The sequence below is a fragment of the Camelus ferus genome, chromosome 3, assembly GCF_009834535.1.
Source record: "Camelus ferus isolate YT-003-E chromosome 3, BCGSAC_Cfer_1.0, whole genome shotgun sequence".
Lineage (NCBI taxonomy): Eukaryota > Metazoa > Chordata > Mammalia > Artiodactyla > Camelidae > Camelus > Camelus ferus.
Window position 1 is genome coordinate 53,929,375 of NC_045698.1, and position 27,284 is coordinate 53,956,658.

Consider the following 27,284-nt stretch of genomic DNA (forward strand, 5'->3'; position numbering starts at 1 on the left):
GAATTTACCTTATTCATTGATGGGTAGTAATACCACTGACATGATGTATTATTTATTGTTCTCTCTCCCCCAGTAGAACAGTCAGTTCCTATAAGTAGCTAATTGGTCTCCCTTGTCTACCCCAGTATTCCAGTTCCTATGAAAGTGATTAGCACAAAGACGCTCAATAAATACTTTGCATCTGATAAAATGGGCTACCTTTGTGTTTTGTGTCTCTCACCCTGCCTCCCAAGATACGTTTCATTTTCTAGTGGTAAAATCTATCATTTTTGTATATTGAAATTTTTGTATAAATTCTTATATGTTTACAGTTGAGGGGGAGAAAAGGACCTTTCTTTATCCCCCCTCCCCAACCATCTCTAAAATGCTCTGCTGTGGCGTCTTCAGAACAGCTCAGCTAATTGTGTGGCCATCCCCCCCTCCTTGCACACACAGGTTGCTGCTCCCTCACAACTGTATACACACTTTATCGACTCCGCCCAGGGTAAGAAGCAACCACTCATTACCCACTCCTCTGCTCTCACGGAAAAGCATTTCTAGATGTGTGTGTAGGATTCTGTAGAAAGAAATGTAGAGGGATTGGGGAAGTTTTTATTTGCTTTGTAGGGAAAGTTTGCCTAATACAAGGACATGAATATCGTTCTACATCAAGCTGGCGAGCGGCCTCTTCTCCGGAAGAGGTAGCAGATATGCCGTCAGAGAATTCAGGCTAATATACAGAAAAATCATCCTCCTTTCCTTTTCCAGATAGTTGGTTATGAAGTTGGGCAGAAATGGCAATTTAAAGTTTGTTCCTTGTGTGTGTGTGTGAGTGTGTGTGTGAGCTTTCTGCTAACCATTTCTAGAGCAGTTACTGTATTTTCAAAGGCCTGGGTAATTCTGATTTTTTGTCAAGAAGATCTCACCAAGAGTGTTTTATTTCTGATTTTTTTAAATAGATTGCTATATTTTAATTTTCAAACTGGTTCAAGTTACTGTCTCCCATAAACCTGTGTCACCTTTCAGTTTTTAGCTTATCTCTTTCCTTCTTGCCTCAGCAGTTTTCTTGAAAAGTCACTTAAACTTGCTTACTCTGCGGCTTCACTTCTCACCAACTCCTCAGAGGGTCCCATTCTGCTCCGGGGCAAGTCCCCGTCAGGGCAAGTCCCCGCCGCCCTCTGTCCTGGCAGTATGTCCTTGTTGCATCTCCACACCAGCTCCAAATCTGGTGACAGCAGCGATGGGTGGGCTGGAGCTTACACAACAGTCAACAGGGCAGCTAGTGCTTCTCGTGAATAGGCACGCAGTCTGTTTCAGTGCGAGGAGCCTGGATTTTTAGAATCTGATAATCTTGCCATAAATCCTGGCTCTGCTCTTGCTGTCTGTGATCTTAGGTGGCTTTTGGGTTTCTCTGAGCCTCAGCTTTCTCATCTGTAAAAAAGGAATATATTTTATATAATTGTGAGAAGTGAAAAAAGTAACACCCAATGCTTCTCAGAAAGTTTCATTTTAAACTTAGTATATAATCATTCCTTCAGGAATCTAAACAGCACATATTTTAAAAAATCCATAAGAGCAATTCTGCTGGCAGTCTTAGTTACTGATTTTCCTGAAAGGTGAAAGCAGGGGAAAGATACTGATTTTGCCCTTCTTCATGTATTTTTCTTCTCAAATAACGGTAGACCTGCTGAGCTTCTTTTTCTCAGTCTAGAAGGATGTGCTTTTTTTTTTTTTCATTGTTTCAATTTATTGCACTTACAGAAAATCTCAGGTTAAACTGAGAAGAACTAAAAGGAACTAAAAAACTAAAGGATAAAGACTTATAGGAAGGGTTTTTTTTAAACCCTGCTATGCAGAGTTTGTTCATTGCCTCGTTAGTATCTTGCTATATATCCCCCTTTGAAAAGCTGCCCCTTCACGTTGCTGGCCACATGCTTTGAGTGGGAATCTACCTCCCCAAAACACATGCATGCATCTCCCCGCCGTCCTCACCAACACACACAGCCATCACCACAGTGATGAGTTTGAGGAAGGAGTATGCACTTCGGGCTGGTGAAGTGTAAGGACTTTTTGGAGGGCCTCTAGATTAGAAATTTCTCTCTCTTTGGTGGAAGCTACCGGAAAGACTGCTCTCTCATCCACTGGACGGTGTGAGCTGAGGTTGTAAGACTAGCATGGCCAGCCCCATTTTTGCTACCTGAAAATGAGAGCAGAATTAAAGCATTGAAGACAAATAAATATGGGCCAGGTTACTGTGTGCCTCTGAACCAGACAGGCTCTGAATCTAGAACTATCTCCAGATACATAAAATAGTAATTCCCTTTTTATTCTATTCCAGTTTGAATTGGGTGTTCTGTCCCTTTTGCAAACAAAAGATTGTCAAGTAATATTCCATTAAAATGGGAGTAATTGAATGAACCGGTAGATTATTATACCAAATGTCCTACCCTATTCAGATTAAAGTTCAGTTTAAAATTGTAACTATTATTCTAGATCATCTCTCAAGAATGAGTATGCTAGTTCACAGATCAGTAAATACCCTGCCCATGGTATTCAGCACAGTGTATGTGTAAATCTGTCTGCATTTACTTCTTTTTTGTTGTTATCGTTTACTAGCTAATAAACCAAGAGCAAGTTACAGATCCTTTTCATGTCTAGGAAAATATTCTAGACTTGGTTCAGTGGACAGTAGGGAGATATTAGAAGTACTTGGCACCGGAGCAGTAACGCATCAGGGGGATATTTGAGATTACTCTTGTAGAGACAGCACCTTGCTCATTTGCAAAGTTTCGAATTATACATTTTTGGTATTTTACTTGTTTGGAAGCTCTCTTTTTTCCATATCAAGAGCAAACTCCATGAGACCATGAGACCAAACTCTTTTGTTCACTCAGCATGTGCACAGAACCTGGAGCATAGTAAGTGCTCCATAGAAATTGACTGAATAATTGAATTATGAATGGAAAAAGAATAGAAGGGCAGAGGGAATGGAGAAAGGAGGAAAATCTAGGAGACAAAAGCTACAACCCATGTGTGAAGTACCTAGACTTAAGATTTTGCAGCAGGAGACTAGAGAAAAAGGGATAAATCTAACAGACGCAACCGAAAAGTTAACAGTATTTACCGGCTGAATGGGAAGCACCAAGAAGAAATAGAGAAGAGTGAGGTTTCCCACCTGAGAAGTTGAGACCAAGTTATTCCATTAACTCAACAGGAAAGTTAGGATGGGGAGGAGCTTGAGAGCAAAAGACATACATTTGATTTTGGGATATGTTTCTTATGAGAGAAGAATGTGTCATTAATATGGAAATGCCTTGTAAGAAGCTTGAAATGAAGGGTTTGGGGAAATGTCGGAGCTGGAGGTGTCAGGTTAGAATACATAGAAAAACCTTGGGGGAGAGTTATGCCCCCAAGACAGTGAGAGCTGGATGAAGGCAGCTCGAGAACAGACCAGAGACCAAGGAATGAGGCAGAGATGGACAACCTGGAGGGCTGGGCAGAGAGTGCAGAGAGTGTTGGGTGACAGAAACAAAGGGGGACAATAAACATCCTCTGCTTGTTCCTCCGGACGTGTTTCAGAGTAAAGAATGGGCTTAGTTACCCAGGATTTCTGTGAAGTTAATTCATATAGTTTGAACATAGTGCTAGTAATCAGACTGTCTATATTAGTCACTTTCAGACTTGTTTATTGCAACCCACTCTAAGAAACATATTTTACATTTTGGCTCAGGATACACACACACACACACACACACACACACACACACACACACACACAATTGATATAAAAATTTCCCTAAAGAGTACTCACTCTCACCAAGTACAATCTATCCAGATAGTTTTCATATATTTAATTTTTTTAAATGCTGGTAACAACCCACTAAATCGATCTCATTCCCTATTAATACATCATACTTGGAAGTTTTAAAAGCTCTGGTCTGTATAATTGGTCACATAGGAAATATGATACATTTGAGGAAAGTACTTTTTGAGAAAATTTTAATTCCAGTTAGATAAATAAAAATTAAAAAAAAATCCATTGCAGTATGAAACTCTATAATGGTGCCATGCTCTTATTGCTCTTCAAAATTTAGAAGAGAGAATTAAAAGGAAAGCACTTACTTTCCCAAAATATTCAAATAGCATCTTCTCTTGTAGCCTTAATGTTTACCAACTTGCAAGAAAAACTTAAAAGTCTTTTAAGTTTTGGATTCAGGCTATGTGGTGGTAATTAAAAGCACTCTGGCTTTGGAAATAGATTTGTCTGTGCTGGTTCTGCCACTTATTAGCTCTGTGACCTTGGCCAAGTTTCTCAGCCTCTCTTATTTTCTATTTCTTTGTCAGTGGAGGTAACAGTATTTACCCTCCTTGGTTGCTGTTGTTGTTGAGGAGCCACATTACTCATGGTCCTATACTTGGTACTTGGTGGGCATGTGATAAATGACAGTTGTTATTATTACAAGGGTTAAATTATAGACCACTTGTAAAGCTTTTAGTACATACCTGGCACAAAGCAACAATAAATATTAATGATTTTTCCATGCCAGCAACCAAAGAGTAGAAATATAGTTGTAATCCAAGGGCACCGAAATGTACAAACCAATGATGTGATTTTATATTGCACATAATTATTGAAGAAGGATATTTACTGGATAAAACAAAGCACATGGATAACACTGATGTTGGAGAGACTGAGCCTCTTTTGAATAAGTGAAAAGTTATGTGTCAGTGATGTGACATTTTTCTTAATTCCCCCACCGATATAATCATTAAAATGATCTCAATGCATTCATTCAATAAGCCTAAATTTATTAAGACCTACAATGGCAGGTACTGGGGATAAAAACACAGTAAGTAGCAGTTTCTAGAAGTATGGTTGAAGTAAGCAATAGTTAGCATTTACTTTCCTCCCAGGAGCCCATCACCGTGGACCACTGACATCTATGTTATCTCCGTGCTTTCTGGCTCTGCCTGATTGTACTCTAACTTTCCTCACCAAGTGAGAGGATGCCCTAAAGGTGCTGTGTCGGCATTAACTACAGCTCCAGAGTCCACTTCTTGGTGATCTACTTTTGATATTAAGATACGTCACCATCTTCAGGAATTCCTTGTCTTTGACAGTTTGTCCTCAAGCAGCCTCAGGATGGCTCTAACTGGACAAGCCCATCATCCACCTACATGTAATCTTATTTCCATCTCACCATTATTTTCCTTGCCTCTTACAAAGTAGGCCATGAAGTTAGCTGAGTATCACATTATTTGAAGAATAAAATGAAAATTTCCTTCCTTTTCTCTATTTTAAATTTTCCTTGCCTCCCTCCCCACTCCTTTATCATATGTCCTTCTTGTGATAGATATCAGATACATAGTCATTATGGTAACATGGCCAACGAATGCTGTTAATTCAGGTATATAGCGTCTGCAGATACCTTCAGGTAGTTTTCACTGGGAGTGATGGAATTTTTGTTGAGAAAAATAACTGCTAAGTGCCTGTGTACAAAGCTGAAGAGCCTACAGAGATGTTTGAGATAAAATCCCTTCACCAAGGAGTGTATCGTTTAATGAGAGGTGGCATCCACCAATTGCTAAAAGGGATGGAATGACTCACAAGTTCTCTGGGGGAAGGATCGTAAAGCTGAATCACATTCTTTTTTTTTTTTTTAACTTTTTTTTATTGAGTTATAGTCATCTGACAATGTTGTGTCAAATTCCAGTGTAGAGCACAATTTTTCAGTTATACATGAATATACATATATTCATTGTCACATTTTTTTTCGCTGTGTTCTACCACAAGATCTTGTATATATTTCCCTGTGCTATACAGTATAATCTTGTTTATCTATTCTACTTATGCCTTTCAGTATCTACAAATTTTGAACTCCCAGTCTATCTGAATTGCATTCTTAAATTCACACGTATGGTGATTGGGGTCTTATCATTTTTCCAGATGGCTTTTGTTGCCCAAAGTAGCCTGTTTGACCAGTGCCTTCAACTGAAAAAGAATCTACATATGTTGGAAAGATGTGTATATTGGAGATGTGTGATGTTATTTAAGTAAACTCTCCTGGTGTATGTGTAGAGTTTGGTGGCTGTCACACTTGACAAGGGAAAGATGTTTAAAACTCTGCCAAGAATTTGCTGTTTGCTCTTCCAAAATGTGGCGCAAGGACTCCTTGGGGGTGGATCCGTGATTCTAGGACAGAATGGCTTCTACATTGATATTGCCACCAATTAGCTATGTGGTTCATGTTTAAATTCAGAAATAAATATTGCCCAAGCAGCCCCTAGTTTAGATGGTGGCTTGCAATAAGGAGGAAATCTGGTGAGCTGCAAAAAATTGTGGCTCTGATCACAGAGCTTTAAAGTCTGTGATAAATGGTGAGACTGGCCGTCTGATTGAGAGATGGACCTATGTGCTGTATTGTGTATACACAAATATCACCTTAGCACATGAGAGCCCAGTTAAGGCAATTTTAATTAATGAATAAGCAGAAGCTCCGTTCATAAAACTTGATCTCTCAGGTTTTACTACAGGTATGCCTTTCAGATAGATGGTTCATGTATCTGGTTTAGGGACTTTCTGAATTGGTGACTTAAATAGAATTGACAGAATATTTCTAAGATCAAAAACCTCTCTCTGTTGATCAAGCAGTAAAAAGGATTCTTTAGGAAGGAAATAGCTTGATGTCAATCAAATGTCAATCAAATCTTTACTGTTTTCATGTATGCTTATGACTCAGATAATGTCAAAAGTATATTGTGAGGGCCATTGGGTCAAGGGGATAGATGGAGGAAGTCAGCTATAGGTGAGAACATAATTATAGTAAATACGGTTTATTGAGTGCCTTGCTTTACAGGAATTATTTAATCTTTAAAACAACTTAATATGGTTTCATTAGTCTGCTCATTTTATGAGTAAGGAAACAGCCGTGGAGAGGTTAAGTAATTTGCCCTGGACTTTACTTCTGGTCCATCCTGGGGCCATATTGGGGTTGCCTGCCGTGTGGAAGGTGCGGTGGAAGGTGTGTCTTTGGAGCCTTGCCTGTTTCTAGTGTTCCTGCTGCTCTTGGAAGGCTGGTCCTGCCTGTGGCTGGTCCTTCTACTCCAGCCGCCTCTACCCCTAGCTGTGGATCATTCCAGTGTGCATTGTTGAAGATCTCCTACTTGAGTACTCGGTCAGTTTCCAGGAGAATTTTGAGCCCTGCAAGTGGCAAAAAGTGATGATCTCTGAGCAGCAAAGAGATGTTGAGAACTTACCAAGCTGAGGTCTACACAAAAAAGATAAATAACATGGTTATTAGCAGCAGTTATGTAAAATAGACAAGCAGTGTAATCTAATGCTAACTTAAATGGTAACAGAAATTGAGATTTGAATTTATGGAAATAGTGGACATTTTATAAAGAAGACCCAGCATGTGGTCTTTTAGTGTGTGATACCGGTTTGGAAAGCAGAAGGACCTTGTTCTTTCAAAATAATCTCCCCTCTCCACCCATCCCTGACACAGACACAAATGGACATCTGTTGAAAATTCCAATTCTTTTCTCCGTGTCTTTTAACCCCTCTTTTTCTTTTTCCATCTCTTTAGCTCTCTGTACTGCATTTAAGTAATTTTCTCAGCTCTGTTTTCCCAGTCTCTTTCCAGTTTACTCTTTCTTAATTCAACTAGGGGTCTAATCTATGTTTACTTATTATATCTATCTGTGTTTTAAATATCAACCTGTCAATTTTTCAGCAATCATTGAAAGAATAATTCTGTTAATTTGAAGAAGTTTTATGTGGTTCTTGTAAAATTTGACTTTTAAAATATTTTAAATTCTTTTCACATATTTTCAGGTCCCACCTATATATCTTTAGTTTTTATAAACACCCTAATTTTAGGATGTTAGAACTAGATGAGAATTGCTGGAGCTCAGCTCCAGTTTTGGCTTTGTAGCTACGAAGACATGGACAGATTTCAGATTTATTTAGCAGATAAAATTATCAGGAAGAAGCAGAGAGACTGGCCAAGAATGATTCCAGTTTCAGGCTATTTGACTGTTTGACTGATGGTATTCCTTCACTGAGATAGGGAACACTGGAAAAGGACGAGTTCTGGTGGAAAGGCCGTGAGTTTTTCTTTTGCACATACGAAGATTGAGGTTTTTGAACATCTTAGGAAAATACCAAGAGGCAGGTGGATATATGGTTCCAGGGCTCAGAGAAGAAATTCAGAAGTACATGAGTAATTTTCTTATAGGTGATTGTTAGATGAAATTTCCTAAAGAAAGATAATAGATAGCCCTTGGATATAGAGGCGTGGAGGTTATTGGTGACCTTAGTGGAAGCTGTTTTGGTGTTAAGATGGGGTGAGACTCTTGGAGTAGGATGTAGAGTGAGTAGGAGACGAAATGAAATCAGTGAATATAGACAACTTTCAAGAAGCTCGCCAGTGAAGTTATGTAAGGCTTGAATTCATTTCTAAAGGAAACAAAATAAAATGACATCACTTAATTATGATTGGAAGGCAAAATCTTATTAAAACAGAGTCAGTAGAAAAATATTAAATTGGTTTCTTGATAGTGAAAAGGTGGCCAAGATAGAGACATAGGCTGGCACAGAGAGGGCTCAAAGACACTGACCCAATACTGAGTTGTAGTAATACCCAGTAGTTATTGAGCTCTCACTGTTTTTCCAAGTGCCATTCTAAATGCTTAACAAGTATTAACTAAATCTCCAAACGAGTCTATAAAGCTGGTACACTGATCCCATGCAGGACATGAGGAAACTGGTCCCAGAGAGGAGCCGCGATTTGCTGGTAGGAGGACAGGGACTTGAACCCAGACAGTCTGGCTGTGGAGTTCATGTTCTTCACAGTAAAGTGTTTGTCTCATCTGGGAGCCAAGTATGGGTTCATCTATCTACAAATATTGAAAATGTTAGTGGTTATATGATGACTTTGGAGCGAAAGTATAAACTAAATGTTGATTCAAATACTGTGTCAAAGCTCCTTCTTGGCTCAATATTATATAACAAGACAGGCACAAATAGAAGTGTCATTAGACTAGCTTTCACTTTCATCAGTGGCCTTGAATAAATATATGCACCCTACCCATTTAATTGCACCTGTAACTGTGTGGTGGCCTCGCTGCTGAGGAGATAATAGGTAAGGAAGCAGAATCCACAACAGTCTGAAGCCACTTGCTGCCTTCTGCCAAGCTGTGTCGTTTCTGAGTTCCATTAACCCATGTCCTAAAATAAGTGACCTTTTCCAGGTCCCTGGGGATCGGCTTTAACTACATGTGTGTGTTTCTTTTCCTCCTAAGGATTTAACAACACCGAGAGAACATGCGACAAAGAGTTCATTATACGCAGAACAGCCACCAACCGAGTACTGAACGTCCTCCGTCACTGGGTCTCAAAGCACGCACAGGTAATTCAGTGGCCTTGGTAGTTACTTTCACAGGTTTTTTGTAGCCAGCTTTTTAAATTGTTACACGTGTTAAATGCCCCGATTCTTTGGAGCTAGAGTTTGAAACTTTGAAATTGGAACATAGGGCAGGGAAGAAACTGGAGGGTGGGCGTATAGATCAAAGCAAACAGACGTGTATTGCCAACAGCCACTGTTTCACATCTACAAAGGGCAGCACACGGGGTGAAGCAGGGGTCCTCTCTTCCCCCACTTTCTGAGGCAACAGCACCTACCTGGGGGCACTGCAGCCCTGGCAGGGCCACGGTACCGTGCCACCCGGGAACACTGTTTGCAGAGCCCTCTGTGCGTGGAGTTGGGTCAGCGGGGGTGGTACCTCCCAGAGGCAAACAGCAGGTGTCCCTTGCAAGCAAGCAACATCCTGGGACCAGACCAGTATCCCATCAGGGAGCATTTCTCTGGCTGATTCAGAAGCTTCTTTGCCTCATACCCTTTGATGTTTGGGTTTCTAGTACAGTTGACCCTTGAACAGTGGGGTGGTTGGGGCACCAGCCTGCTGCACAGTGGGAAACCTGTGTACAGCGTATAGTCGGCCCTCTGTACCCGTGGTTCCATGACATGTGTGCTTCCTCTGCACCTGAGGATTCGCCCAACTGCAGGTGTGTAGGACTGCCGTATTCACCATTGGAGAAGACCCACGTACGAGCAGACCTGCGTGGTTCAGACCTGTGTTGTTCAGGAGTCTACTGTATTGTTTTTTTTAATTGCATCATCAATAGGATACCTACTTGTTACCTATTTATGTGTTTTCAGTGCAAGTCTATAGAATTTATACTCATTACACCATTTCACAAACTAAAGCAAGGGTCCGCTTTGTTTCCTTGATTCAAGGCATGTATTGTGCCAAATAAGGAGTGGGCCTTCCTGGACACGTGGCTGGCCAGCCTCCTGCAAGGAGAGTTTTGGAGAGAGAGAAGGGTCCCCTTTATGGCTCAGAGCAGAACACGGGTAACATAAAATGTGAGTCAGCTAATGAGCAGAGAAAAAGGAAAAAAACGCAAGGAATTCCCATGTGTGACTTTATTATATTCTCAGAGGCAGTCACAGGTCTACCACTGGCCCTTGGTAATGACTGTGCATCAGGGAGAGTCACACGAGGGCCTGGCTCCTGAAACCTCTGTGGCAGGACAATTCACTAACTAGGAAAAGTGGACCTCCCCACCAGTTAGCCCATGACAATTCTTATATATTAATTATATATTATAATTATATACTAAAGCAAAAACGAAGACAGCACCTTAAATAAAGAATGTAAAAACTTCATCTTACACATCTTAAATAAATAAAAATGGATCCTACATGAATCAAATTCTGAGGGCCATCCTTAGCTCACCAGTAATGGCTAGTCTCTCTTTTCCACAGTCCCCGTGAGCTATTTTGAATCTCCACTGCAGGTAAAACGTGATAAGAAGTTTCTCCTGTTATCTAACTGTTTTGTCATCTCCGGTTTTGACTCAGTCTTGACTTCTGATTCCTGGGGCCCACGGTGGCTGTGGAGATGCAGAGTAGCTTCGGTAGACAAAGTTGAGCAGACGCTGCTTGGTTCTCTTCCCCAGTTGAAGGTTGGCCCCTGCAAGTTTATGCCAAGACTCACAGTCCCAGGACCAGTCAAAGCCCAGGTTTACCTGACCTCACCTCCCTCCTCTCCTCCAAATCTTGCCTCAAAAACTCTAACCTTGCTTCCTTGTCAGCCTCACTTCCCTTTTATCAGCCCCCAGTCCCCTCTTTTTCTGATGATCTCAAACAGAGATCCTTCACAGTTCACATATAACCCTTGTAGTAGCTGGGAGAGTACCGCGGAGCAAATTACAACAGGCTGGGGCTATTTTACTTTCGGGAGAGAGGTCATAGATGGGGAGAGATTGGTGAACTGAATCCGTCACTAGTGATGAAGAGATTTACAGTAAAGTGTTACCATCTGATTTGATAGCTGCGTGTACATACGTGAGTACATAGGTGCATGCAGGCAATATCAGGTTGAATAGCAGCAAGTCACTGGACTAGAAAATGGGTCGATGTGAAAGCAAGGGTCTCATTATTCAGACTGTGTCCTGGTGGCCTGTAGTTCTAACCTGAAAAGCATCCTTGGACAGTCCGGATACTTTGCAGATGTGCCCCTGCAGGGGAAGCACTTCGTAACCAATTCCAGTTAGGGGGCCACGCCGGGAAGCCCAGCTTCCCAGACCCTCTCTACATCAGGTGGTGCATCTCTACAGGCGTGGATGGTACAAACTGCCCAGGTATCTGTCTTTTCCTCTGTCGTGGTTACTGTATAAAATTTAGACCCTGATGTACCAAAGGGAGTTCTTACCACTCACTCATTTGTCTTTTCTTACCTTCCCTGTGTGCGTGAGCAGATCTGTGGTTGGTATAATCTGGGACTCTCCTGGTATAACTTCATCCTGTTACCTTCCTCATTCAAGCGAGGTCTCCATCACCTTCTCTGTGGAAGCATGTGATATGCAGGGCGTTTCTGGATCATTTCTGCTTATTGACAAGTGCTGTAGGGCATTTTTTGCTGGCTTCAGTGTCCAGATCTCCCTTCCTCCCTTTACTGATTTGCTTTTGGCAGGACGTGAGCCCAGGTCCATCCATTTCCAAACCCAGAGTGCTTTTAATTACACCTCATTGCCTGGATCCAGAGTTTAGACTTTAAGTTTTACTCGCAAGTTGGCAAACAACAGTTAAAGCTGCAAGAAAAGATGCTCTTTGAATATCTGAGGAAAGTAAGTGCTTTCCTTTTAATTCTCTCTTCTAAATTTTGAAGAGCAGTAAGAGCATAGCATCATTATAGAGTTTCATACTACGATGGATTAAAAAAACTTGTATTATCTAACTAGAATTACAACTAAAATGTAATTAAATTAAATTCAAACGTAATTTAAATTAAAATGTACTCTTTCCCCAAATTCATTATATTTCCCATGTGACAGTTATAGAGACCAGAGCTTTTAAAACTTCCAGTCATGATCTATGAATGGAGACTGAAATCAGTGTAGCAGGTTGTTACCAAGAGCAAGTCAAGGCAGCCTGATCAGCTGAGCTAGAGGAGATGGACGTCTGACCCCTGACTTGACGGCCCTCAGCAAGGTGGCCGCAGCGATGCTTAAAGAAGGAGTAAGCACAGCTTGGTGCCTTTATCCAAGTGTGTCTCAAGGTCTTTACTCCCTCAAAGGCAGCATCTAGCAATGAGACAAGACTGCTGGTTGGAAAATGGGCTGTCATCCGACTCTGCCAATTAAGCCTCATCTTTGTTGTCTGTGGTTTTCACAAGAGGATTTCTGTTATCTAATTGATTCTGTACCCATTGAGTCCATTGAAGGAAGAATATAGCGTCGTTGTGGCAACTTGATTCTTTTGAGGTAATAGCTTTTTGAAAAATGAGTAGGAAGCTGTACTCATTTCAAAATTACAGTCCCACATGGGAACAACAGCATTTTTTCTCACACGGTAGACTGACCAGGGACAGCGTTTCAATTTGGAGAAAACAGAAAAGCCACAGTGAAGCAACAAGAATGTAAGTTTGTCTGCAAATAATCTAGAAAATCAAGTCTCCTACAAAGTATTAGATATCATACACTTATTTCTCAATTCTTATCAAAGGTACTAGTATTGGCAGATACCACTCTGAACTTAATTCAGGAGAAAGAAAGAGTTGCAGAAGTATGGGTGTTGGTTCTCCAAAGAAATAAAATTTCCCTAGGATGTCACTGTCAACTCCCCCTGTCCCCTAAATGTGGTGCTAGAATCCCACTTCCCCTGGGGCCTTCTAGCCTTTTCTTTAGTATTTGGCAAGGCTAAAATGTTTCATTTTTTTCTGATTCTAAAAATGTTCATCTGTTAACATATTCTGCTCTAATTTCTCCTCATTTTGTTGTGCTTTTTCACTCATTTGTTTCCTTTCATATTGCAAGTAAAGCCATAAGGCTGAGCTGAGTTTCTCCCCGTGCCTTGTCTATGCCTCAGCAGAAGGAGCCACTGCCCGGAGTTGGGGGACCTGTGTTCTTCCAGTTCCACTCGTATACCTTCTCTCGGGCCTGGAGCTGGTCACTCAGCCTTTCTGAGTGTTAGTTTCCTCTTCCAAAAAAGAGAATTACCATCCTCACCCAAGGATGTGGTGAGAATTAAAGGTGATGTTGTGGATGGACCAAGAGATGATCCTGTTACATCAAGTGAGTCACACAGAGAAAGGCAAATATCTCAGTTATATGTGGAATCTAAAAAAAAAATGATGAAAATGAACTTATTTACAAATCAGAAATAGACTCACAAACATACAAAACAAACTATGGTTACCAAAGGGGAAAGGAGAGGGGAAGGGATTAAATTAGGAGTTTGGGATTAACATATACACACTACTATGTATAAAATAGATAAACAGCAAGAACCTACTGTGTGACACAGAGAACTATATTCAATATCTTATAATAACCTACAATGGAAAAGAATCTGAAAAAGAATATATATATGTATGTATGTATGTATAACTGTATCACTTTGTTGTACACCTGAAACTAACACAACATTGTAAATCAGCTATACTTCAATAAAAAAAGGTGATGTTGAATTAAGAAGCATTAGGAGTTCAAGATTTGCAGATTCTATTATATATAAAATAGATATATAGCAGGTTTCTTCTGTATAGCACAGGGAACTATATTCAATATCTTGTAGAAACTTATAATGAGAAAGAATATGGAAAGGAATATATATATATATGTATATGTATGCCTGAAATATTATGCTGTACACCAGAAATTGACATAACATTGTAACTGACTATACTTCAATTTTAAAAATAACAAAAAAATAAAGACTCCTCCTTAAAAAAGAAGCGTGAAGGACAGAAAGCACAGTATAGGGGTGTGTGACTGTACCCCTTCCAGCTGAGGACAGGAGAGAGGCATATTTCCTCTCCCTCCAACCAGCCCGGGAGCTCCTTCCAGACAGGGCCTGTTTCATTCATCTTTGTATCTTCCGTCACCAGGCTCTGCAATGCTGAGTACGTGGCAGATGCCCAGTAATAGTTGCCAGGTTTACATTTTAATGTTGCTGTTGTTCATTCTCTCCAGGAGGTCATTTTCTAGCCTTTAAAATTTCTACAGTCAGCCAAGACAAAGACTCCAATGACTATTGGGCCAGAAATCAGGGCTGAGTTGAAGTGTTTTCACGAAGCCTTCACAGCCTTCTCGAGGGTCTCCTGCTGAGTGGCCTCACATGTCATTCCCATGATGCCAAGGTGTCTGCAGGTTTCAGGGCTGCAGAGCTTTTTTAAAAAAAGTTTTTATTGAAGTATAGTTGGTGTACAATATTTTATGTTACAGGTATTCAATATAGTGATTCACAATTTTAAAAGGTATAATACTCTATTTATAGTTATTATAAAATATTGGCTACATTCCCTCTGTTATACTATATATCCTTGTAGCTTATTTTATACATGATAGTTTGTGCTTCTTAATCCTCTATCCCTGTGTTGCCCCTCCCCCTTCCCTTTCCCTGCTGGTTTGTTCTCTGTATCTGTGAGTCTGCTTCTTTTTTTTATTATATTCAGTCATTTGTTATATTTTTTAGATTCCACATATAAATGAGATCATACAATATTTGTCTTTCTGTCTGACTTATTTCACTTAGCTTAATGCGCTGCAAGTTTGTCCATGTTGAAAATGGTAAAATTTTCTTATTTTTATGGTTGAGTCATATTCCATTGTATATACACACCCCATCTGCTTTAGCCATTCATCTGTTGATGGACACTTAGTTTGCTTCCACATCCTGGCAATTGTAAATAGTGCTGAACACTGGGGTGCATGTGTTTTTTCATATCAGTGTTTCTGCTCGTGTCCTCTGTATACAGCCAGGCGGGGAGGGACTTTGAGGCTGCTGTAAACAACTCAGATCTACACTCGAATCTCTGTGGAAGGTCTTGTGTCTACAATCTGTAGCAATTTGGATTTTCCTGAATTGTCTTATTGATCATCTAATTTTGAAAAAGTACACTGTCCACTTGCTTGGGGTATTTTACAGACCACGGAAAGGCACTGATAAGGGAGTCTGCAGCTGTGTCCGCAGGTTATGACTCTTTTCATCAGACTCTGGGTACCGTCTGAGTGACAAGTGGCTGAGAATGAAACAGTCGTTCATTTCTTAATTGTAGGCTAAGGGAAATGTTTTAAAAGTGTCTGATCAACTCACAAGGACCTACTAGCATAGAAGTCTCCTTCCCAAAAGAGTTTATGGAGAGAATATTGCTACTCTCTTTTCTGTTTCTCACCCCCTTCATTCATTCACTAGTGAGAGCTGAGCACTGGAGTGTAACAGACACCGGGATGGGTGTGAGTGTGAGCGAGAAGCAGGCATTGCCCAAGTCAGGGTCATGAGGCCTGAAGTCTCCGTAAGAGAGGTCTCCAAAAATCCCACCAAGTACCCCACAAGAGGAGGAGCTAGCCACCGTCCCATCCATCATGTCCAGAGGGACCCAGGGCTGGGCTCCACCTGCACCAGCTCGTCCGGCTGCCTTCTTTCCCTGGAGGGTCAGCAGTGATGGCAAGAACTTGGGGAGGAGGTGGTGCAGGGAGAAGAGGGGCCTCCCACGTGGGCTTCCAGGCTTGAGGTGGGCGAGGCAGGGGCAGGAGGGAAGCGGCTTCTTCTGGACTGCACTGGAACTTTGATTAATATATTGGGTTGGACATTTTGATTGACGAGACTGTTCTTGTAACTAAAGGTTCTGGAAGACTTCAGTGCCTGCCCTGAACTGCATGCCGGGTGGGGAAGGATGCCATACCGAGTGGTTTAATGTGAGCGCTGAGAAGCAGTACCCCTGCCTGATGATTTCGTTATTGTTTACGGTACAGGAAGTGTGGGTCATCTTGGCAGAGCAGTTCCACAGAATTTTTTCAAAATAACTCAGCAGTTATGCTTCAAACTCACTCTAGTCCTCTTACACTCATGGTGTGTATGGACAAAGAGAGCATATTTAGCTGCTGCTGAAGAACTTCTTAGTTTATATGTTCGTTTATATGCTTTATTGCATTTTGTTGCGATATTACATACTTCACATAAAGAGCACCGAACATGGGTATAACCCAGTAACTTTTTACCTCTGTACACACCTGTACAGCTACCACCCTGACCGAGAAATGGAACATTTGTAGCACCGGAGAGGCCCCTCCCAGTCAATGGCCCTCTTCCTGGGCATTGCTCAGATTTTTTTATTAGTTTTTGTATTGTTCTTATTGATATGATACGTTTTTTATATATTCAGGATAAAGCCCATTATCTGCCAATTTACAGTTATTTCCCTCAGTTCTGTTCTTTTATTTTTAACATTATGTATAATACTTTTAACATACATACACCCCTATAAATATAAATATATATTTTAAATTTATATTTACAAGGGTGTATGTATGTATACATTTATAAGAGGGTTTTATGTGTACTTTATTATAGAAACGTATACACACACTCACACAGACCCTATCAGTCTTTTAATTTAAAATATTTATTCTAAACCCTTCCTGAACGTAGTTTGGAGTGTAAGACAAGAATTAGCAGCCCTCACAACCCCACTCTGTCGTCTCTCATAGAAGCTGAGGTGAAGTTCTTACACTTCGAGAAACCCTCGTGGGAGCTGAACCCAGGCCAGTCTGTCCTGTGTAGCGTGGGTCCCCGAGTGGACAGGCCTTCAGAATCTTGCTAGAGAAGTGATGGGAATGTAGTTAAGGGCACCGGCTTGAGCGTCAGAGTTGTCTGGATTGAAACCCCTGCCCTACTGTTTGTCAGGGTGTGGCTGAGCAAACTCCTTAGCAACTCCAGGCCTCCATTCTTCTAGAAAGTGGGGCGGAAATCACCTATTCCTCCTCCTGATTGGGAGGTAATGCCTGTCAGAGTGACCAGTACACATGGATGCTTGGAACATTGTGGACGGCTGCTCTGGGTGGAGCCCTGTGAAGAGGGGATCTGGCCTAAACCCCTGTTTGACCAGGGAAGTGACTCGGTCTCAGGGAGGTGCTCTCAGCACCTCCCAGTGAGCTTTCTGTAATGGGGGAAGTGTTCTGTATCCGTGGTGTCCAGGATAGTAGCCTCTAGTAACATGTGGCTGATGGAGCACGTGAACTGTAGCCAGCGTAGTCAAAAAATGGAAATTGTAGTGTTATTTAATTGAATTTAATTGAAATGTGACTACTGGCTACAGTGGAACAGCACAGTGCTAGACCACTCAGAAGTTCAGCAGCGAGCCGGACCCAGCTCTCTGACGTCCGGCTGAGGATTCCTCCGCCCCTGCTGTGCCCTACTCCTCCCAAACGGGAACCTGGTGGGTGGTCCTTGCTATGGCCCCAGTAATCCTGCTGACGAGGGACACACCCATATTGGGTTTATGCGGACAAAAGCAAACCCTTTATGTAACGTTGGTGTTGAGCTTATAACTCTCAAAGAGAAGATGATGGCTTTTTCCCAGTTAGGGAACACAGTGAGCATCCTTAAGTCTGGGCTTTGGGCCCACAGCCCCAGGCCAGCGGTACACTGGGAACATGCCCTGTTGACTAATTAAGGTGGAAGAGCAGGTGTTGCTGTGATGGTCTGTACTTAGTGTGTTCAAAGATCTCAGGGATCAGGGTGTCCTAAACTGAGAGTTTATCAGTTCATCTTTTCTGTTTGTTGTTTTGACAGATGATAGGGAGCCCTTTTAAATTTTTCTAATTTTTTGGCATTGCTTAGTAAAGCACAAAATCCAGCATCAAACCAGAGCACTAAGTTCAGATTTATGCTTTGCTCCAAATCTGAAATGGAGGCTGGGCCAGGTTGAGCCTGGTACAGACTTCTGTTGTGGGTGGGAGAATGAGATGTCTAAGAAAGAACCAGCTACTGAGCAGGCAGCTCCTGTCGCCACGATGACAGCTCTTGGCCTGCTTCCAGCTCGGACCTGTCCTTGGGCTCAGCCCCCTCCTTGTCTACACCCGCTTCTGACAGGCTGCCGAGGGGGGCTTTCCCGTCCATATATGCTGCCCAGTCTCTACTCTTGGACCGTGGAACTTTCCACTCCTGAGGCAGCCTTCAGAGTCCAGAGGCCTGACCTTGGAGCTCTCTGCAGGAGAGAGACAGCCACCCTGGACCTCAATACTCTGCCTCACGTGGGTGCTGCCTGTCCTCACACACCTGAAGATGCCCAGGACTTTACAGACGCCCCCTCCCCAAATCTTCCCACACAGGGAGATTTCCCAATCTCCTCTTCAGGGGAGAGATGTGTCTTTGGTACTGAGCCATGAGGAGGAGCCATGGGATTCCTTGGAAATGATCTCTGAGCCAGCCTGAGGTTTGAGATGGTCTCAGTTACAATATGGGACACATGGACTTTTATGGGCTACTTGAAAACTTAACACCCTCACTGGGAAGACGGTTTCTTCTCTGAGGATGCATTCTGAATCACAGACTCCTGATGTTCTAAAAGGTTATGTAATAATAGTGTTATTACTCCATGTCTGGCACTTTTCTAAACAGTTTTCAAATACTAAGTCATTTACTCCTCACTCCAGGCTTTTGAGGGAGGGAAGGTATAATCCCCATGTTACACATGGGGAATTGAAGCCTGGAGGTGAAATAGTTTGCCCGAGATGGCGCAGGTAGCAGGTGGCAGAACCGGGTTTCATGCCCAGGCTGCTGGCTGCCCTGCTCATGCTCTTACCCACCCATCTCACAGCCTCTCCATCCAGCCGCCAACTCTTGGGATTAGACTGCTTCAAACGTGGGATGTAAAAACCCACTTCTGATGCAAAACAGTGAGAATGTCAGTGTCCATCCTGACAGTGCTTCCTCTCTCTGTTTCTAAATCTTCCCTCAAAAAGTTACTTTCGTTCCACAGTCTATTCTGTGTCACTTCAACAAGGGGTTTGTATTTGCTAAAGGTTGACATGGGGCAGAGCGCTGCCCTCCTTCTGACAGTCGCTGTGGTGCCTCCTGCATTCAGTGATCAGCTATCTGGGGCTTGCGGACCAGCCTTCCCAGGGCATTGGCCTGGGGCAGGAGTTGGGGCTGGTGCTGTCCACGGTGACAGGTCAGAAAACCCCTGTGCTTCTCGAGGCCTCGGGATCCCAGACATCCCACCAATATCCCCGGTCAATTAGGATGCTGCCCCACTGCTCAGGGGCCCCTCAGTACAAGGAGGCTCTTGGGCTTGTCCCCTGCCAGTGGGTTCTGATGGGGACGTGATTCACAGGAATCACAGTGTGACATGCTGGCAGCTGCAAAATATTTACTTTTGATAATAAATTAGTCATCTACTGCTTGAGCCTTGCAAATGGTTTTATAAAAGCACCAAATGGGAAGATAATCCATGAGCTGCATACTTTTCCTGTTCATCTTGTCCTTACTAATCAGTCTGCATTTGCTTCTGGCTGTCCACACCACCTCTGAATATTGAAGCTAAGAATTCCCAAACATCCACCAGGTGCAAACCCAAATTTGTTCACGAGGTCAGATTTCCCATGGAGGCAGCCAAAGTGAAATGAGAATGCTCTGTTTAATTGAATTGGGACAGCGACTTAAGCTCTCTTGGGCTCCTCCTGATTTCCTGGACACGTGGGCTGGTCCTTATTCTCATCACTGTAGTGTGGATCCTGCTGGGTGTTGCTGTTTCTGACATTTGTCTGCTCCTTCCCCCCTCAGAATAGACTGCCTTGGGCATCACATTTCTCTTCAGTTCCTGGGTCAAAAAAAACTCATGTGAGGAGAGAAATCTAGAAAAAAAGCTGACTTCCTCATCTGTAAAATTGGCCAAATGATCTGTATGGGGTTCTTCTGCAAAAAAGGAATGATTTGTCAAATTGCTCTAGAAAGCACAAAACGTAAGAAACTAGTACCTGACCAATATTGGTTTTCTTTTCTTTTTCTTTCTTTCTTTTTTGAATCCTGAAGATAGATCCTAACTCATTTTCTCTGGTCCAAGCAAACCAAATAAGAAGATCCCGGTTCCTTGAACTGATTACTAGAGGTTTTTTTTTTTTTTTAAATCTTTTATACACCCTTATTATTATCCTTTAAACTCTCCTTAAGCTTTCCATGCTTGTCTTTAAGAATATGCTTGGCGGGACATTTACAACAGGATTTATTTAAGTCAGTGTGAAATAGAATTAGGAGTTTAGGAAGCCGGAGCCTTAAGTGGCACTTATTTTCTGTTCCCATTAGTTGCTGAGACAGAAATTTCATCTTCCCCGCGTAGGTAGGGGGGTTCTTTCACCTGTTGTGGGTGGGTTTCGTTGACAGAGAAACCACTGAGGAGCACCAGGTGGGATTTTACGTGCGTCTTATCTCTGTCGTAAGAGTTTTCTGCTGAAAGTGCTGTGGGGAGCCCTTGCTTTTCCCAATTTGCATTCCACATGCTTGTCATCATTCTTGGACCTCGGAAGCATCTCTGGAGACCACGGCGTGCAGCCGGGTCCTCGGGACGTGGACCCTCCATTGCATACCAGGACTCCAAGGAGCCCCCTTGACACTGGGGCATCCATCAGATGGTTCATTCAGGCCCAAGGTGTTGTCTCACCTGCCGCCCTTTCCATTGTGTTCCTCTCCTCCCTCCTCTATTCCCAGATGTCGCCAACCTGTAGCTCCCAGTTCTCTCCGGATGGACATCAGAGGATTGACTTCTACCACATTCCTGACTCAGTGTGTCTTCTCTGGGAGGAAAGCCTGCCAGCTTTCTTTATCAGTCCTTTCCCCTCTTATGGGGCAGGGAAGGGAACACAAAGCATAGATTAGAGACCACATTATAGTATATTCCTAAAGCTCTTATTCGAGTTAAACTTAAAGATTATTTGGTTGGCATGTAGCATTAATTAACCGAGAAAGTTAAACAGTCAGGATTAAAACCAGGCTCTTCCAAACTGTAATTTTGCCCTCCAGTCTTTGCCATTGTCTTGAAAGCTATAATCTGTATCAATTAACTGCCTATCTAGAAACCAGTGGAAAACACACCATGTGGAAAAATTATCTTTTTTCCCAATAAATGCTTTTTAAACTAGCTGATTCTCTCTTGAAGCTTAAAGATGTAAGCTTGGCAGCTACCTGATTTCAAAGTGGTAGGGCAGTAGTTAAAATTCTTATAAGCAGAGCTGTTCAGGTCTAGAGGCTGAGTTCTAGCAAGTCATTCAAATGCCAAGTCATTTGTTAGAAAAGCAGCGCGTAAATTATTTTCTGCGTGGTTTTCTCCTTCTTGCTGAGTTGATGTCATTCATTGCCACTTGCCTCTTCCTAGATATTTTTGTTCTAGCATATCTTCCACATTTTGCATTGTGCCTTCTCCTAGTAGCCTCCCACTTCACATCTGCTAATTTCCCAAATTGCCAGCTTAAGAAGAATTCACTTATTACCATTTGTCTCAAAGCTCAGAACCCTCCCCATGCACTTTTATCCATTCATTTAACAAATATTGGAGGGCCCATCAGGAGCATCTGTGCTTACCAAATTTGGGGTTTAATTATATCTGGATTTTACTACCTTTTCCTGGTCCAGAAGCTCCCCCATGATAGTCAGGTACACATTCCTGTATATTCTGTTCCTCTTTGAGGATTCTAAACGTTATGAGTAATTAATAACTAGCGAGTGTTGAACAGGTATTGGAAAGTTTAGGGTTACTATGGTATCGCTTTGTAGGGTTTCCTTCCAGACTTTCTGTCCTTCCTTCTAATTTTCAGTTAGGCTCTTCTTTTTTGTAGCACAAATAAAGAGGTTGTTAGTATATTTTTGTAGTTAGGTGATGAGAAATGCTGGATAACTCTACCTTGAGCTTTTCCAGTCAGAAACCCTGTTTCAAGGTTGCCCAGCAGTGGTGAGAAGGCAGGCAGACCAGGGTGGTGGCTGGGGGACAGGGCTGAGCAGAGTCGTCTGTACCAGCTTTTAGCAGCACGATCTCCCCTGGGATCAGGTTTCAATATTAAAGTTTTAAATAAAGGTTCCCCTCCCCAAAAGAGCTGAAAACTGCATTGGCTTAGAGGATTGATGTCTTTAGTTCATTAAAATAGGGGACTCCTAGACTTGTCAAGGTTGATTTGCATAGATTTGGGAAGATCTGTCAGCATCTTTGCCTCAGTTCTCCATTGAACAAAATGGCCTAGATCTAACCTAAATTTACACAATTTAAATTTAAATCTTCATCTTCTGTAGTCCAAGAAGACAGGAAATAGTAGCCTGCTTTTCATTTTCTTGAAAAACCATTAAGTCAAACCTGAGGCTCTTATTTTTGAGCCTAACACATCCAAAGTCCCTTCCTTATAAGCCCCTCCTTCCAGGTTTTAAAAATGATTTATGTGGTTTTTCTCCACTCTGCAGTATTTCCACTTTCCTTTTAAAAACTCTGGCCATTGTTAGGAATACACTGTACTGATTACAGTGAGAGAATTATTCTCATAATTCTCTTTACCCTCACACTGTTTATTGAATCAGATTTTCCCAATGTCCTAGAGTTCTCTTGGCCATATGTAGTATATTATAATTATTACTCTGCTCTCCTGAAAGAATGAATATAATTTCCAAGATGCCTAAACTGTCAGCGGGGATTAGTTTTAAAGTGCCAGAGAATCTGATTTATTGCCTCCCAGATGATTTTTCTGTTGTATGGTCTCGTCTTATTAACATAAACCCAAGTCTTAAGATCTGTGTCTCCAGTGGTTGTTAGCATAGGTAGGGGATAGTTACAGACTCAGCATGGTAACCAGCTACTATTCGGATGTGTCTTTCAGCCCAAGCCACCAGTGCTAATTCACTGATAACCACTTCTTTTCTGGAGAATCCTTGTGGAGTAGCAGTTAAAATCTCAGTCTTTAGCCAGCAGTGCCTGGGTTCGCGTTGTGGGTCTGCCCCTTTCTACCTGTGCAACCTTGGACGAGATACTTAAGTCTCTGTACTTTAACGTCCTCATATGTGAAATGGGAATAATGATTGTAACCATGTTGCTTTTTTAAATTGAAGTATAGTTAATGTACAGTGTTGTGTTCTGCATGCAGCATAGTGATTCAGTTAAACATAGATGTTCTTTTTCATATTCTTTTTTATTATAGCTTATTAGAAGATACTGAATATAGTTCCCAGTGCTATACAGCAGGACCTTGTTTATCCTGTATATAGTAGCTAGTATCTGCTAACTATGTTGCTTATTGAGGGTTGGATTAGATAATAAGGTGTTTAAAATATCACCAACATGTGGCAAACTCTCACTAAGTCTGAGTTCAGAAAATTAACTCACGAGTTGTTCACTAACCTAGACAAAATACTGACCCTAATCATTTTAAAATTAAAAAAATTTAAGTATAGTCCATTACAATGTGTCTATTTCATAGTATAGCATAGTATCTCAATCACACATATACATACATATATTCATTTCCATATTCTTTTTCATTATAGGTTACTACAAAATATTGAATATTTGTTCAATGTGCTATACAGAAGAAATCTGTTGTTTATCTATTTTGTATATAGTAAATATTTGCAAATCTCGAACTCCCAATTTATCCCTTCCCACCTCATTTCCCCCAGTGACTGTAAGTTTGTTTACTATGTCTGTGAGTCTGTTTTGTAGATAAGTTCATTATGTCTCCTAATCATTTTTAAATGTGTTTGCGTAGAGTCTATACAATCTTGGTGAAATATCCTTGTGTCCCAATAGCTTATCTCCCCAGGAGGATTCGAACATCATCCATTGGTACCTTTTGTTCCTAAGCGTTTGGTGTCACACTCCATTCTTTGACACTCTGCTTGAACTGTCACCTCTTTGCAGGGGTTGGTTCCCAGACCTGCATTTCCAGGTTCAGCCCCTCTCCTAAGGCTCCACCAGCCACCACCACACTCTTGCCTGCGTTTAGACGCCCTGCTCTTCATCCCCCTCCGTGGGTTCCATGGTTAATGTCTCCTCCATCCGCCCATCCACCCAGACTTGTGTTGGTTGCTCTGCCTCTCCCCCAGAGCCCTAGATATTGAGGTGCCCAGTACTCGTTGAAAGAACAAGACCTATATATAGTCTCCTTTTGAGAGACTGAAACGTAGAAGTCTCACATTTTCTAGGCTCTCCACCTTTGAAAGCCGGATGTTTTCTTTTTCCCAATCATCTATCTCCTCAGTCCTGCTTCATGAATTGGGAGACATAAACTAACCTAAATATGCTGTTGCTGGGGTAACTGTGGGCCCTCTTGGATGCCGTCGGGTTCGCTCATTCGGAGCACGAAGCCTCCTCCCTGCTCCGGCCCGGCTCGCTCTACACCAGCCGCGGGTCCAGGATCCGCGCTGGCGACTCGCGAGGAGCCAGACGACCCTGGAGCGCCACCTTGTGGGCACTCCGATTGCTGCCTCTGGGAAGGAGCCGGTATTCCTCCACCACCCAGTCCTCTGGTTTCCCATCTCGGGGCCTGGGGAAACGCAGCCAAAAATTAGATTCCTGATAATTTCAAAATTGCTGTCCGGAAGACTTATGTTGGATAATCTACCTCTGCGTTTACATAGGGCAAGTGTCTTTCAACTGTTTCAGATTGCTTTTTATTGAGTAGTAGGTACTATGTTTTTAACGGGGACTTCTTTGAATGGCCGTTTCTGCATTGTACATGCACTGGTTTAAAAAAAGTTTACATTCTAGGTTGTACATCAGAGGATTTAGATTTTTTAGTCAGTTTTTAAGGAGTTGGGTTTTTTGCGTGAGTTTTTTTAAAACGGTGAAGTTTTGCTACTCAGAGTGTGAGCATCATCACCCAGGAGCTCGTTAGGAATGTTGACTCTCAGTCCCCATATTCCAGAACTGCCGCGCCAGACCCGCAGTGATTCGTGGGCACGTGACAGTTTGAGAGGCGCAGGTGGACGTGAGATGGGAGATCTTGCGTTCTTGTTCCCACGCCGCCACTTCCTTATGCGCCTCATCTCAGCCCAGGAGATCTCATCCCTTCAACCGCAGTGTCCTGAGTGCGAAACCAGATCATGGTTCGTGCCTTGCCTGCCCCTGGGTCGGCTGAGGTAGAGCTGAAATCATACACAGGAGGTCACCTGGAACGTGATAAAAACCTGTGCAAGTGTAAAGGAAAATCACGAGTGAGAATTCTTACATTTCATACTCAGCCAATGGTAGATTATCTGCTTTATATGAGCTACAAACTTAGCAAAGGGGAATATTCACCTGTAACCATGCGTCATGCTTCAAACAGTGGGCAGATTTCACCAAGTTTTCAAAGGTCTCTCTCAGGCTAGTCATCCCAGAGCTCGGAATAATAAAATTACATTCTGTTTTCCTTAACAAAACCATTCCCACAGCTTACCTTCCTGGGGTCTCAGAAGCATTCCCCCGTTGAGCTCAGGATTGAGCACCACGGGTGCTCCAGGATGCTTGTTGCTTAAACCGCTAATTAGTCCTCAGCAAGGTCCAAACACTGGCTTGATGTCCTTCACACTAATCCATTTTTATGATAATCAGATTATCTGCATCATTAGAGACTCAACATAGCTACAGGAAGACTCAGTCATCTCACTAATAAATATCAAATATTCATTAAGCAAAGACTCCTGACGGCTGAAAAATCCTTTGGTAGTGGCACGAAGATTGAAGTAGGTGAGATTATTAATTGTTTACAAACATCATCCCCTTTACCTTTGAAATGGGAGAGGGTGGGACAAAGGAAAAAAATAGCAGCAAGATGTTTCTCTCTTCTTCTTGCATACATTTTAAAGGAAAAATCAATAGCCAAGAAGCTGTTGGACAATAAGTAGGTGAAATTTTAGGAAAACATATCATCTTAAGGCCTAAAATTGATAAGAGATATTAACATCTGTGCGGCCCCAGGCCCCAGTGGCTCCTGTTCTCGAAGAAATGGTACTGACTGTTATACAGGGAAAGTGAAATATTGAGAAAAATTGATTGACACTGTTCTCCACCAAACTAAGGTCCACAAATATTCAATTCATATTAACGTGGATTCAGACGGCAGGAATAGAAAACAAACTGTGGTTACCAAAGGGGAAAGGAGTGGGGAGGGATGAATTAGGAGTTTGGGGTTAACATAACACTACTACATATAAAATAAGTAAGCAACAAGGACCAACTGTATAGCCCAGGGAACTACATTCAATATCTTGTAATAGCTTATAGTGTAAAAGAATCTAAAAAAGAATACGTATATGTATAACTGAATCACTTTGCGGTACACCTGAGACTAACACAACGTTGTAAATCAACTATACTTCAATTAAAAAATGTAAAATAAAAAAAAATTAAGTTAGACTTTTGCATTGTGTAAAGTGTATGAAATTATGAACTTCATGCCCCTAATTTACTAAATATAGTAAAAGTATGCTGTTTTCTTTTTGCTGTATCCATGGCAATTAGCAATATTCTCTCTGATCATTTAGAAGAATTCAAAATGTCAGTGCTTCAAATTACATTCCATAGAGTTAAAATGTGGTTATAATGAGTAACTAAAATAAATCCTCGTGCCTGCATGTACAAAGGTAGTCTTTCAGAGTCAGGTCCTTCAAAGCAGGACCTGGCATCATGCAGTTCATGTGTGAATACCTGACAATCTCAGGATGCTGCCTATCAGTGGTTTTTAAGAATACATGTAATAAAAGAGAGAAAGAACTGCTTCACCTTTTTATTAACTTTTTACTTGGAATATTTTCAAATCAAGAGAAAAATGCTAGAATAAAACAAAGTACAGTGATGTACATCTGGAGTCACAGTTCACATGTTTACCAAGAGTGTGTTCTCCCTCCCTCCCTCTCTCACATTCTCTCTCTGTCCTCCCCTCCCCTCAACGAGGAAGAAGGACCTGCTCTTAAACAGCCCCTGTGACATGATCAATTTTAGGGCAA

General features: G+C 41.9%; 1 protein-coding gene across 6 annotated transcripts in view; it reads left to right on the forward strand.

Annotated features, from left to right (window-relative positions):
* The window catches only part of RASGRF2 (Ras protein specific guanine nucleotide releasing factor 2), a 208,639-nt gene that overhangs the window by 151,683 nt on the left and 29,672 nt on the right, over positions 1 to 27,284 (forward strand). For all 6 annotated transcript variants that reach the window (XM_032475303.1, XM_032475309.1, XM_032475318.1 and 3 more), the window contains one exon: positions 9,283 to 9,389. In XM_032475303.1, the coding sequence (XP_032331194.1) occupies positions 9,283 to 9,389 (107 nt within the window). The remainder of the gene's footprint in view (positions 1 to 9,282; positions 9,390 to 27,284) is intronic.